This window comes from Patagioenas fasciata, chromosome 25, assembly GCF_037038585.1.
Source record: "Patagioenas fasciata isolate bPatFas1 chromosome 25, bPatFas1.hap1, whole genome shotgun sequence".
Taxonomy (NCBI): domain Eukaryota; kingdom Metazoa; phylum Chordata; class Aves; order Columbiformes; family Columbidae; genus Patagioenas; species Patagioenas fasciata.
In genome coordinates this window covers 3,099,791-3,113,964 of record NC_092544.1, presented here as the reverse complement: position 1 = coordinate 3,113,964, position 14,174 = coordinate 3,099,791, and the positions used below count along the sequence as shown (strand labels likewise).

Genomic DNA, 14,174 nt, shown 5'->3' with positions numbered 1-14,174 from the left:
GACAAAGTTGTCAAAAAAAAAAACATTACCGATATAACTAACAAGTTTTTTTTAATCATGCTTTTCTGGCTTTAAAAACAACAACAAAAAAACCTGTTTCTAACATCTGTTTGCAGGAGCTCCAGACAGGAGATGTCAAGCAATCCTCCTTGAAGCTTAACTCAGGTAGCGCTTTTCCAAGCAAGACGCTGTTACAACTTGGAGCTTGTTGTTCGTCATTTGGCTACAGCTTTTTGCTTTCTCTTTAAATGAAGCAGTTTTACTTCAAACTGAGGTCCACATTAGCTTAAGTAAAAATAATGAAAACCAGCTTATGTTGCTTGTGTCTTTCTCATCAGTATCCTCAATCTGTCAGCGGTTTCTTTGCTTTATATTTTCAAGAAGGGAAAAATAATTAACAATTTGCCACTTTCAAAGCAAATATAACTCACACCCTCTTCTTTTTTACTGTGATCCACCTGCAAACGCACGAGAACAGCAGCAGGTCTCCCAAAGCCCCCACCAGCCCCTCATTCCTCCAGGTCACGGTACCGTAATTCTGGGGTATTGTAGCCTGACCTCAAGGTGCTTAACAAATGCTCTGGATCCAGGACCAAAGAAAACACACAGGGCTACAAAATCCCAGCTTTTGGGGCAATTTTGGAGCCTATTTCTGCCTCAACAAGAAACAGCGACAGCAACTGGACTGACCCCCGGGAGAACCTGAGTCACAGCCCATATTCCCTCCTGGTCAATAAACCACAGTCAAGCCCAAGTATCTAAGGCTAAATTTGAGCTGCTGCGGGATGTACGACGGCTCCTGACTTCGCAGTATCTAATTCACTGCTCTGTAAAGCGCTCTGGGGCACCGTCGGGAAGGGAGCAGCTTTATAAAAATCATTTCCATTTTTATATTCTCCGCTACTTCCCTTGCAAGTCACTTTATGCAATTACCAGCGAATTTGTCTCCGAGCCACACACGGCAAAGCAAAAATCTGTTGATCGGTGCGTGATAAAACCAGCCCTAAAGGACAAGGAAAGGTTTGTAAGCACCGGTTAAACCCTGCACACCCAGAACTGATGCTGAACCGAGGATAAGGCATCTATGGAAGGCTCAGCACCAAACTGCAGCCCCTTGCATTGATTTCCCAGCGCTGCCCGACACCCCAAAGCGCAGCAGAAGGCAAGCGGGGAGTTCACACCTCAGCACATCTGGGCCTTGCACACAACCGCTAATCTTGCAGAAGGACACGCTAAATACCAAAGGTCCGCTTGTATTAATTCCTCCCTTCAGCATCCAGCCCCGCTCCAAATTTGTGATTAATGGAAAGCCAAGCTGCAAAACACCCAACAGTAATGAAAACAAGCAGCAGAAACCAGACATTCATTACTAAGCACCAATCCTAAAACACAGAGGCTAAACAGCATTACCCATGAAGTATACGCTCCCCTAATTGCACCGTGTCTCTATCAGCGATAATTGATAAAGAGAGATCGCTATATACTCTCCTCTTAATCCTTCACTTTGTTTGCGACATGGGGACATAATAATGAAAGCCAAGCTTTACAAATGACTCAGTTTAGATTCGAACAGGTCAGAATATACTATCACTTCTTAAAAAATAAGAACCATTCTCCCACTCTATGCCCTCAAAAATCCGGTATACAAAACCTATTTTGTTTCTACATTTGAATGTGGAGCAGTACCACAAAGGAATGTGTCGGGATAATTGGATGAACAGAAACTCCTCTGTTTTCTGGAGGGTTTTGCTGCTCACACGTGTCTGACAGATCTAATGGAATACTCAGTATCCTGTCAAATTTGAAACATGACATTACAAAGCTTTTCCAGCAAGCAGCCAGTCTGGGGTGTTCCTTTTAAACCGTTTCATGTTGCTGTAAATGAGAATTTAAGGAGACGTCTATTTATTTTTAATTTGGAAAACAGCATTTCAGCAAAAAGAAAAGGAATCTACTCCACAAGCCTCCGTTCCCCTCACTGGGGGAATTGTGTTAAATCCAGATGTGCCTGAAGCTCTTTTTCTGCTGCTGGGGTGTTTGAGCATCACCTGGGACGCTCCGGGTGCGCTCACAGGGATTCTCACTCAAATTAGAGGTGAAGAAAACACCTTCAAACGGACCCGGTGTGGAATTCCACGTTCCTGCCCTCGGCAACACTGCAACAGAGCATCCCGAGACGTAGGAAGTCAAGGAAGGGAGCCAGGAGACCTGCGTGGTTAAACAGGGACTGCTGGGTGTGCTCAAGTGGAAGAGGAGAGTTCACAGATCATGGAAGGAGGGGCTGGCCACTTGGTGAGAATATCAGGCTGTTGTCAGAGGGTGTAGGGAGGCAACTAGGAAAGCTAAGGCCTCCTTAGAATTAAACCTGGCCAGAGGGGTCAAGGACAACAGGAAGAGCTTTTTCCAATACATGGCAGATCAAACTAACAGCAGAGGCAATGTAGGCCCACTGATGAACGAGGTGGGTGCCCTGGTGACAGAAGATACAGAGAAGGCAGAGTTACTGAACGCCTTCTTTGTCTCTGTCTGCTCTGCCAGGGGCTGTGCTGAGGAGCCCCGCACCGCTGAGGCCCCAGAGGCAGTCAGGACAATGGAGGAGTTTGCCTGGGTTGATGAGGACTGGGTTAGGGAGCAGTTGGGCAATCTCAACATCCATCAATCCATGGGTCCGGGTGGGATGCACCTGCAGGTGCTGAGGGAGTTGGCTGAGGTCATTGCTGAACCGCTCTCTATCATCTTTGCCAAGTCTCAGGAAACGGGAGAGGTGCCTGAGGACTGGAGGAAAGCAAATGTCACTGCAGTCTTCAAAAAGGACAAGAAGGAGGACCCGGGGAACTCTAGACCAGTCAGCCTCACCTCCATCCCTGGGAAACTGATGGAACGACTTCTCCTTGGTGCCATCTCAAGGCAGATCAGGGATAAGAGGGTCATTAGGGGCAGTCAACATGGCTTCACCAAGGGGAAGTCGTGCTTGACCAACCTCATTGACTTTTATGAGGACAGAACAAGATGGATGGATGATGGCAGAGCAGTGGACGTGATCTACCTTGACTTGAGTGAGGGATTTGACACAGTCTGCACAGCATCCTCACAGCTGAACTGAGGGAGTGAGGTCTGGATGAGCGGGCAGCGAGGTGGACTGGGAACTGGCTGAAAATGCAGCTAATATGAAGGCTTTAGCTGAGAAGCAAATCCACGAAAAGACAGACTTGCTGTTAACAAGACCAGGACACCCTGTCCTTAGAAGCCACGTATATGGTGCAGTGTGTGCACCCAGACCCAGTAAAGGTGATGGATCTGCTGGTTTTCGCACTGTGCCCCGGGCCCAAGCTCATCCACATTTATCCTCCTACCCAAGGGTGCAGGATAGAGGGGAACACGATGGGGAGATCAATAAAATCACAATTATGTGTTGGTAACAAGCAACGAAAAAGCAATTTGGGATCCAACTTACGTAATAAAATATGTGGAGAGACACACTAGCCCAGCCAGTGCATTATTTAAATCTGTTTAGCACCATTTTCAATTCGGCAGGGGTTTTTTTCGTTTTATTTCTTGTTTTTCAGTATTGAAATCTTCCCTACCAGATGGAAGGAACCTGACAACAGCAAGTGTGTGCAGCATGGATGTCAGGGTCCCTGTGCCAGGTAGACCGAGGTCCCGCTTCAATGCCATTTCAAGAGCATCTTCTTAAGTTCATCTTCTAAACGCTCAACACACAAAAGCACAGTTCATTATACCTAACAAAACGGCTTCCGAGGAGCGTGCCAGATTAGAACCCCCTGACATTTACCTAATCAGAGGAAATTATAACATTAATCTTTATTTTTCTATTTAAGAAAAAAAGGATGATTCAGACAGGTGTTTTAATAGAAAGCAGCAATCATGGCAGCAAGGGAAAATGTCACATCAAGAGCCATCAGCTGCGTGCAGTCGAACGCGTTATACCAAAAAGCACAAAACACAAAGGTTTTCTCTTGCAATTTAAATTTATATGTTAAAAGAAAGCAAGGGAAGTTAAATAATGGTGACTCATAAAGCAAAACCCATGTTGAGGGCACGACAACACTGCTGAGGTTCAACAGCGAACAAACAGTGCAAATTTATAGATTTATCTAAGGAAACTCCTCTCTGTTTCACTTTGTTCTTGTCACTCTGGGCCTGTGGTTCCTTTTCTCATCGAAGTTCTGTTTGTCCCTCCTGAGAAAAGCTGCTGAGCTGGACTGACACCCACCTGCGAGAGGGACACGAGGAGCTGGACGTCGTCCTGCTCCATCCTCCCTCTCCTGATCCCACCACCTGCAGCAACAACGCTGCACCGCCGCACCCCCAAAATCCTTCCAAATCCTCCGAGAACGGTGTAAATCACCCTATAGAATCCACCCTGGTGACCGTTTGGTCCACAATGAGATGCACTGAGCCCTGGCTGCCTCCGAAACTCAGAACACAACAGGATCTTGGGTGCTAAAGCATCTCCCTCAACAGCACCTGAGGATGTCAACCCTTCCTGGGATGGCAGGAACCACAGGACAAACCTTCGAACCAGGTTCTGCGGCCATGGGAAATGGTGATATCCCATCTGAATCGCCATGGCCCACCCATTGCATTCTCAAATTGGCTGGTAAAGAACATCTACTAACGAAGTGCATGCCGCAAATCTCCTTTCCTTCACACTCCTAACACTCACTAGCGGTAGCTCTACACATGACAGTGCCTGGATACCCAGCTGGAAAATTAACATTAACAGGATACAGAAGGATCACACAGGAAGTTAGCCATAAATTTCTAGGAAAAACTTAACTTTAGGGTGAACACGCGTTGCGAACAGTGAGGCTGAGCAGGATTTACCTTGGTACTGGGCGCTGAAGCCCTTCTGCCTGTGGTTGCCGTCTGATGTGAAGTGGAGCCGTAGCCAGTTCTTACTGCTGATAACCGGGGCAGGCAAATTCATCCCAGTGAACCTGCAAGAAACCAAGCAACAACAGCCATGTGTTACTCTGTGAATCGTACCCCAAATACCTGTCCTTCGGGTAAAACTCCTCCTACACGAACAGGAAATCCTGATTGAGTAGCAGCAAGAAGGCAGAGTCCCAGCCCAGGGCTGTTTCTGTGCCCTCGTTCCTCTGCTTGTCTTCCCCGCACCATCAGTAATTACTTGTGTATCTCATTGATATCATAAGAAATAGCACAAAATCACCTCAGGGTACATCTAAGGTACGTTAAATGAGTTTGACATTCAAGCTTATTCAGTGCCTGGGTTCATATTTGGTTAACTCTGCTTAAAGAAAGAAGAGTATGTTGATTTTAACTGCGAAAGAATCACTAGAACCGTTTTCCTTCAGTGGAAATAGGCAGCAAGAAGCAATGATTTACGATCTGTCTCAACATGGAGAAGATTCCAGCCATCAAACAGGAGGTGGAAAGCTCCACAGCCATTACCAGTCAGTCCTTCAAACTGCTCTCTTCAGACCTCTTTATCCTTTTCTTTTGTAAAGTATTATGCTGTTTGCTTTATTAAACTGCAGACTATAATTCCTGGCCGAGTTGTCATGTGTCACATCTCAGTCCAGAACTATGTTCACCTTAGTCACAGCACCCTTGAATTGAGGTGCATAATGGTGATATTAACCACGGTAAGGAGAACAACACTACCATGACAAAAGCTATTACGGAATCCTATTATTGTTAATGAAAGCCCATTTAATTTTTTAATCCTAGACTGTCGCTTATTTAAAAATTATTGGCATTCCAATAACTACGCTTTTTTAGACGAAGGCAAAAGGATCCCGGAAATCTAATCCATTCCGAAGGATACTTGAGATTTTATTACACGCACTTTCAACAGCAGAACTGACAGCCTGGAAAATATTTTACAAGTCCTTCCCTCAAGTGACACCTCGAGAGGTGAACTCACCTTCAGCTACGGCCACCAGGAGGGAGCCGGGATGACACTGGGCAGCACGTTTATTAACGGGAGCTGAACCGCAACGCGATCCTGCTCTCCCGTTAATGGAATCGCGGAGATGCTGCTGCTGCATAACTAAGGCATCTCTGCCACCTACAGCACAGACTCCAAACCCCGCGTCACCCTGAGCCTGAACTCCGCATAATTATTAAGCACGACTGAAAACATTCTTTACACTATAAAATCAAGGTTGATCCCAGGTTCTGGTATAAGTTGGGGAATGACCTATTAGAGTGCAGCGTAGGGGAAAGGGACATGGGGGTCCTGGGCACAGCAGGGTGAGCATGAGCCAGCACTGGGCCCTTGTGGCCAGGAAGCCAATGGTACCTGGGGTGGGTTAGAAGGGGGTGGTCAGTAGGTCAGAGAGGTTCTCCTGCCCCTCTACTCTGCCCTGGGGAGACCACACCTGGAATATTGTGTCCACTTGTGGCCCCTCAGCTCCAGAAGGACAGGGAACTGCTGGAGAGAGTCCAGCGCAGCCACCAAGATGCTGAAGGGAGTGGAGCATCTGCCGTGTGAGGAAAGGCTGAGGGAGCTGGGGCTCTGGAGCTGGAGAAGAGGAGACTGAGGGGGGACTCATTCATGGGGATCAATATGGAAAGGGGCAGTGTCAGGAGGATGGAGCCAGGCTCTGATGGGTGACAACCAGTGACAGGACAAGAGGCAGTGGGTAAAACTCAAACACAGGAGGTTCCACTTGAATTTGAGAAGAAACTTGTTGGGGGTGAGGGTGTCAGAGCCTGGCCCAGGCTGCCCAGGGAGGTTGTGGAGTCTCCTTCTCTGCAGACATTCAAACCCGCCTGGACACCTTCCTGCGGAACCTCAGCTGGGTGTTCCTGCTCCATGGGGGGATTGCACTGGATGAGCTTTCCAGGGCCCTTCAACCCCTGACATTCTGGGATTCTGTGATCATTTCCCTATTGGATATTTCCATCTCAGTTTTGTGGACCCTTTTTTGAAGTACAAGGTGCTATAGAAATGGATTCTTTATGGTGTTCTGCCATCCTTAGACAACTCAAAGACCGCTGAACCAATCCGATCTGAAACTTTTTCAAGTAACTAAGTTCAAACAAACATCTTTTGGGCTGAGATCAAACATTAAGATGCCTAAAACCAATTCTGAGGAAGTTACTATGGCTGGTTGTTATGACAACATGTTTAAACTTAATACTCTTACTCCCAAAGGCTATTCTATTATTCATTCTGAATCAATAGTCAAACTTCTCATAAATAATCTTTAGCTATGCAGAGCCAAATTTTACTTTCATAACGGTGGAGAGCTGAGTAATTCAATTGTCTGATATAAGAACTAAACAACAATAAAATTAACCTGCCTGAATAAGGCAGATTTTCACTTTCCTGTCCCCTAGTCCCATTTTTTAATATGCATATTTGCGAATTAGACTCAGCAGCCTGCAGACTGGTAATCTACTTACACAAATACTTCATTCGAGGTAGGTGAATGGTCCACTATTAACTTCCAAGGGTCCCGCCTACACAAAGAGCTACAATTCTACCAGCCGAGGGAATTAACACTTTGAAAATCAATTAGAAAAAATACTGGATTGCACTCCTTGCTACCTTTGCAATAGCATCAATAATTACTTAAGGGAAAAGCGGGAGGAAAAAAACTAATCAATCATAAGCACGGTGCGCAGCACCCGCTTTGTGTTGCTATAAAGAAATACAGATTTTAGGGTGAAACCAACGGTTCCCTGAATTCCCTGCATAGAAATGTTCATCAGCACCGTACGTCAGCTGCTTAAGACACTGACAGCGCTTTGAAAGGACTAAATCAGCCAAGAAATCACTATCGGGTCCTCATTTCCATACCCACCACTGCTCGGAAAGCGCATTCTCTGGGGTTCCCAGGCTATCTTTTCCCTTTTATTTCTGAAGTTAAGCAGCATCTTAACATCAGGCTGTGGTACCTGGAGCTACTTCAGGTCTCTGGTCCTGCTGGTCATCAGCATCCAACCCTGATTTTAGTAGCGAAACAGCAGCTGAGACACCAACAGCAACGGCAAAGAGGAGGAACCGCATCCTCCATGCATCCCAGATAAACCACAACATCCCGGTCGCTGAGCATCGGGAACCCCGTGAAACCACAGGGACGAGCCCACGGACACACACCACGCCACTCGTGCGAGTTGGCTTTCTGGAGTAGACTCATTTTAGTGTGTTTTTTTTTCCTTAATTGATTCCAGTTAATGAATTAGTTCAGCAAAATATAGGCCTTACTTTATTAGCTTAATTGCTCGCAGAAATAGCACTCCAGGCTGTATATCTGCACTGAGCTCCAGCCCCCTCCTGCGCCCCAAGGAGAGGAATCTCCAGCCATTGCAAAAGGAATATTTAACCTATGGATGGTCTTGTCCCCCATTCCCAGGGCACTTTAAACCCGCATGCACGGAGCACCTGATGGAGAAGCAAACCAACCCCACACAACCAGGAAAACAGTAACATAATTCTGATGGAGAAGAACTGGCACGGCTAGAGGCAGGGATTTAATGGAAAACATCATGCTCACCTGCAGTTAACTACTAGCTTTTCAACATAAGGCTCCCACAGGTTTAAAATAATCATGAAGCGGCATTAATGGTTAATTGATAATGGAATATTTAATTACAGATAAACACAGTTGGACTGAAGCAGCTGCGTGGTCTCGGAATGCAAATGCCCTGGCTGCTGCTGCTGAATCCCAAATGAAATGGGAAGGATGCTCAGCAGGCAGGAGCCAGCAGCAATCACAGAAACCACACAAACGCCCCCAAAACTCTCGCAGGAGCTGCCACTGTGCATGGGGACAGCACCCGTTAGTGCTGCTGAACCCGCGGACAGACCCACAGCCGCCCAGGACAAACACAATCACACGATAACGGCTGCGACACACGCGCCTGGAGACAACGCTGACCGCGCTGTGACGCGGAGCACACCCCGCCTGCGCTGTCGGCTGCTCAAGGTCACGCTATTTCGCTTTATAAACCCCAAGCTGCCTTCAGGAAAAAGGAGGAGCTACATTACAGAGGCTTGGAAAGGCACAGAGCTCATTAGAAGAGCCTGAAACGCCTCTCCGCGTTCCCCGGCGCGCTTCTGTACTACATTGTGTGCTCTGAATTTCCAACACCTACCATTAGCCCAATAAATGATTGAAATTCTAATAGTCCGGTGAGTCACGTAAATAAAAGCCCTTCTGGTTTGGACGTCTGCCGCTGTATTTCGCACTATTCCAGACTTTGGTTTAATAATAAGTCTACCAGCAATGTGCAAAACTTCCCAAGCCTCCCCACGTCCGTCCCCGCTCCCTCCCCTTTCTTGCTGCCATCGCCACGAGATATGAATCACTTGATGAAATATTCAGCTTCCTGAATGTGGCAACGTGGTTGAAATCTAAGGCTTGGGAATGACTAAGTAGCAACGCAAGAACCGGTTCTAAAGTAAAATCAATAACCACTACGCACTGATGGGAATTCGCTACCCGTTTTGTATTAAACATCTCTTTAATCCTGGAGTTGCTTGGAGAAAGAGCAGAATGGAGCTTTTCAGCATTTCCAAGTAGACAACCTGTGAAAAATGTACTCTCAAGCAACTGATTTTAGCCCAAATGCTTTTCAATATTGTTTTTAACCAGACCATTAGGGCATTTTTCGTTAGGTGAACCTGAAGCCTCCATGTCTAACGCAGCTCCTGTGATTCTTTATTGCACAATACAGAAAGGTGAATGGGAGCAAAACTCCTCTTTTGAGCAAAAGCAGTGAAGTGTGGTTTTCTCAACTAAATTATTTCCTTTATTTCTTTTCTTGCTCTTGTATTTCACATTGGATCCAGGCATTAATTATTTAAACCGTTCAATCAGCCATTCCTCCCTTGGCACAATTAGTATTACTGTACATGGATGGCACTGATTAATCTGCATTCACGCACCATTATCTATTTACAATCCCAATTCCTGCTTTAATTTGGTTCCACATGGAGAGAAAGAAAAGAAGGGGGGGGAAATATATCAATAAAACATCAGAAAGCGAGCTAGAAGCAGCAGAATCATGGAGATATTTGCAGACAGAAGATCCGATTTTGACCACCCCAAAATGCAATTAGCACCAATCTGACCACAGTATTTCTTAAAGAGCCCCGATACGATGAGCAATTCATCGTGTGGTTGCGGTGCAACCCGACTGCAGGAGAGCACGGAGCTGAAGGTCACAACCAGATGTGACAACTCTGCTCCAAACCGCGTCACGTCCAGTGCGTCACTTGCAAGCAACGGATTTAAGTGTGAACTTGAAGGAGGTGCTGACCAGAATCAGCAGGTAGTGCAACACCACCGAATCACAGAGTGTCAGGGGCTGGAAGGGACCTCAAAAGCTCATCCAGTGCAATCCCCCCAGTGCAAGACCCAGCTCCCTCAGCCTTTCCTCACACGGGAGATGCTCCGCTCCCTCCAGCATCTTGGTGGCTGCGCTGGACTCTCTCCAGCAGTTCCCTGTCCTTCTGGAGCTGAGGGGCCACAACTGGACACAATATTCCAGGGGTGGTCTCCCCAGGGCAGAGCAGAGGGGCAGGAGAACCTCTCTGACCTACTGACCACCCCCTTCTAACCCACCCCAGGTACCATTGGCTTCCTGGCCACAGGGGGCCAGTGCTGGCTCATGCTCACCCTGCTGTCCCCAGGACCCCCAGGTCCCTTTCCGCTATGCTGCTCTCTAATAGGTCATTCCCCAACTTATACTGGAACCTGGGGTTGTTCCTGCCCACATTCAAGACTCTACACTTGCCCTTGTTCTATTTCATTCAATGTTTCCCCGTCCAGCTCTCCAGCCTGTCCAGGTCTCTGATGGCAGCACAGCTTCCAGTGTCACCACTCCTCCCAGCTTGGTGTCCCCAGCAAACTTGCTGACAGTCACTCTATTCCCTCGTCCAAATCATTGATGAATATATTGAATAATCCCGGCCCCAGCACTGATCCCTAGGGCACTGCACTGGATACACGCCTCAACTGGACTCTGCCCCATTGACCACAACTCTCTGGCTTCTTCCCTTCAGCCAGTTCCCAGTCCACCTCACTACCCGGTCAGCGAGCCGAAATAACAAATAAATGACAAAGGAACATCATTGGGTTGTTTTTATTTTTAACTATTCTTGTTTTGCTCCGTATTTTAAGAGAACAAGCTGAGCCTGTGCCAGAGGAGGTGATGCTTCCAAGGTCACACCGACACTGGCTCAGGATAGGGAGTTGCTTCTGAGCTTGTTAGACTCAGAAAAACCTATTGCAAGAGAACATTTAACAACCAGCACCCCCGAGACCTCCTTGGGATTTTGGCTCAGCAGCCACTCGTGTCGGATGCACTGAGATGGGTTCGATGGTCTCCACGTCTCCCCTTGCAGGTACAACCCCACACCTCCGCATTCCACAGACCCCTGGAATTGATGTTTCTGACCACCCAGGACCCCAAATACAGCAACACATTTCCATTTCCTCGCCGTATTTATTACACCGAAGCATCTGACTATTCAGAGATTAATCTTCCCTGCAGCACAACTAGGGGACAGATTGCACAAGCTCTTCATATCTCTGTGTGTTATTATTCACTTCACCTGTATTTTTAACTTTTCATCCAAACGTCTGCTCAAATTATCATGAGAGCTGTACCATTAATTCTGAACATCTTATTTCAGCATGTCTACTCTCTTAAACAAAGTACACTCGAGCACCTCTAGACCTCATTTCTCGGTTGCAAGAGACATCCCATCACAATGGATTTTTACAAGGAAAATGAATAATTACATTGAGTTATTGTTCCTCACTAAACGCTATAGAGACGGGGAGAACACACCTGCATCTTGAGCCTGTTTCAGCAGCAAAGTTACACCAGCCTGGAAGATGCTCAGAAAACGCCACCAGATCAGCTTCCCACGTCCCCAGCCCTGGCTCATGGAAACCCCTGGGGACTCCTGACTGCGGAGCATCCTGTGAAAACAGCCTAAAAACACCGAAAATGAACTTATTTGACCGCTCAGGCTTGTGTCTTGTCACCAAGTGAGGTGCTTGCCACCACCAGCATGTTTTTAAGTGGGGCTCAGAGCCCAGCTTAACCCTTGGGACAGACCTAAGCAGAGGCAGTTTTGGGTAGAGAGGCACCTCTCTCCTCCTTCTCCAAAAGAAATCAAAACTTTGGCTTAGAAGGCAGTTTATTTTAGAAACTCAGACCCTGCAAACCCCAATGACGCCTCGTGACACCTCTTGATTGGAAATGACAGAATATGGGAGATCTGATCAAAATCCAAGCGGCCCAGAAGCCACCAGTGCTGACTCAGCACTGTAATAATGAAACAGTTCTGATGTGGATTGCTGCTCTCAGCTATCTGTAGAGGCCTCATCAACTTCCTCACCCTGATCTGGTGGCCTAGAGTAGACGCCCACAACTGTACCACCCTTGCCAGCCTGCCCCTTAACTTTCACCCATAGACTCTCAACTCGCTCCCCATCCGTGCCTGGACAATACTCAATACATTGGAGTTGCCCTCTCACATAAAGAGCGACTCCACCACCACGCCTGGCTGGCCTGTCCTTCCAGAGAAGGACACAGCCATCCATGACCACGTTCCAGTCGTGTGTGCTGTCCCATCATGTCTCCAGGTCATAATCTCCTGCCCTAACACAGGTTTCTAACTCCTGCTTATTCCCCATGCTGCACACATTGGTGTCCAGGTAATGTACATGTTAGATACAGAAAAGCAAATGGCTCATCCTGCAGGGAAATACTTTGTTTTCAAGGCATTAACAGAATTTAGATTTTCCACTTTTAGACTAAAATCCGTTTCAAGCTGAAGACGCGACTTTACAGGCCATTTGCTGCAGCAATGAGCAAAATGCAGATGGCGCACAAAGGTAATTGTGAAGCACTCGAGTTGGCCATGAACAGCAAAGCTGCCGCCGGGTCTCACCGTGATGCAGCTGGCGTCACTTTATGGCTCCAGCTGCAACCTGGGACCGCGGTCACGCATGAGGTGTCTGGATAATCCCAAAATCCTCCAGAAGAGACACAACCAGTGATATCCAGAGAGTAAGAAGGGCCCTTAACACAACCCACCCTCACTGCAAATTGACCAGAGAGCAACGCACAGCGCACACGTGTTCCTTCATGGCTCGGGAAAGCAAGATTGCAAGAGTAGAGCCCCATTAATTGCGATGGCCGGTACTGAAAAAGGCGACGGCATTGCTGAGACGGGTGTATTTCATCACATGAAGTACTTACTATAATACTTTTACTAGGGAAATAACATTTGGTTCCAAAAAAAAGTTAACAAACATGATTATATTTATTCTATTCAGGAGCAAACAAACACTAATTCAACACAACAGAAGAACGGCTAATGCAATTGAGGCTTACTAATGCTGCACTGCAAATCCCCCGAAGAAATCTGCTACAGCTTTATTACAATTTCCTCTAAACCCTTTCTGCCGTACTATCAGTGCCACAGAGATTGTTTTTCCTCAGCGCAGGCCGAGTTAGATGTGTTGATAACGAGAGAGGCTGTATTTATTACTAGATAAATAACAACCATTTCCATCCCTGCATGCATAGATACACTCACGTCTTTGTCAGCCTAACATTGCATTAAAGTCCCATTAAATTTGGGTTCTTTATTGCCACGGGGCATGGTTTCAAAACCTCATCCCACAAAACTCTGCAGGTTGAGACCAAGAAGTTTGAAGATCAATCAAATTTCAGCCCCCACTTCTGTTCCCTTTGGGGTACAATCGGGTCACGCCACCTTTCGGCTGTCACCAACCAGCCCGTGTGTCATCTCTAAAGGCCTTTTTGTCTTCTTTCATTTGTTCTTGTAGTTTTTACAAACGCTCTACTACAGCGTGGCAAAAAGGCAGAGGAACTAGGAGGAAACAAGATCTGGAAAGCGAAGCTCAGGTTACCGCCCGCTCCACGAAGAGACATTGAAATAACAGCAGCCACGGCTGTCGAATTACAACACAACGCAAAGCAGCCTCGGGAAGAACCAAAAATTGTGAGTTCTTTGAAGCAAACACCTATTTTCTGGCTGCACATTCAGCACAGTGGGATGTGAACGCTAGCAGAGTTTCTACATAAGACTGCAACTTAATGCTGATAATAAATAATGGTGCACAGACGCACCAAACGCTGAAATACATCTGTACAGGCACAGGATGCCGTCTCCCTTCGAGGTGAAG

At 46.9% G+C, this 14,174-nt stretch overlaps 1 protein-coding gene across 2 annotated transcripts in view; it reads right to left on the bottom strand.

The window, feature by feature from the left end:
• CSMD2 (CUB and Sushi multiple domains 2) overlaps positions 1-14,174 on the bottom strand; it is a 237,730-nt gene that overhangs the window by 138,604 nt on the left and 84,952 nt on the right. For both annotated transcript variants that reach the window (XM_065857095.2, XM_071799063.1), the window contains exon 6: positions 4,849-4,961. In XM_065857095.2, the coding sequence (XP_065713167.2) occupies positions 4,849-4,961 (113 nt within the window). The remainder of the gene's footprint in view (positions 1-4,848; positions 4,962-14,174) is intronic.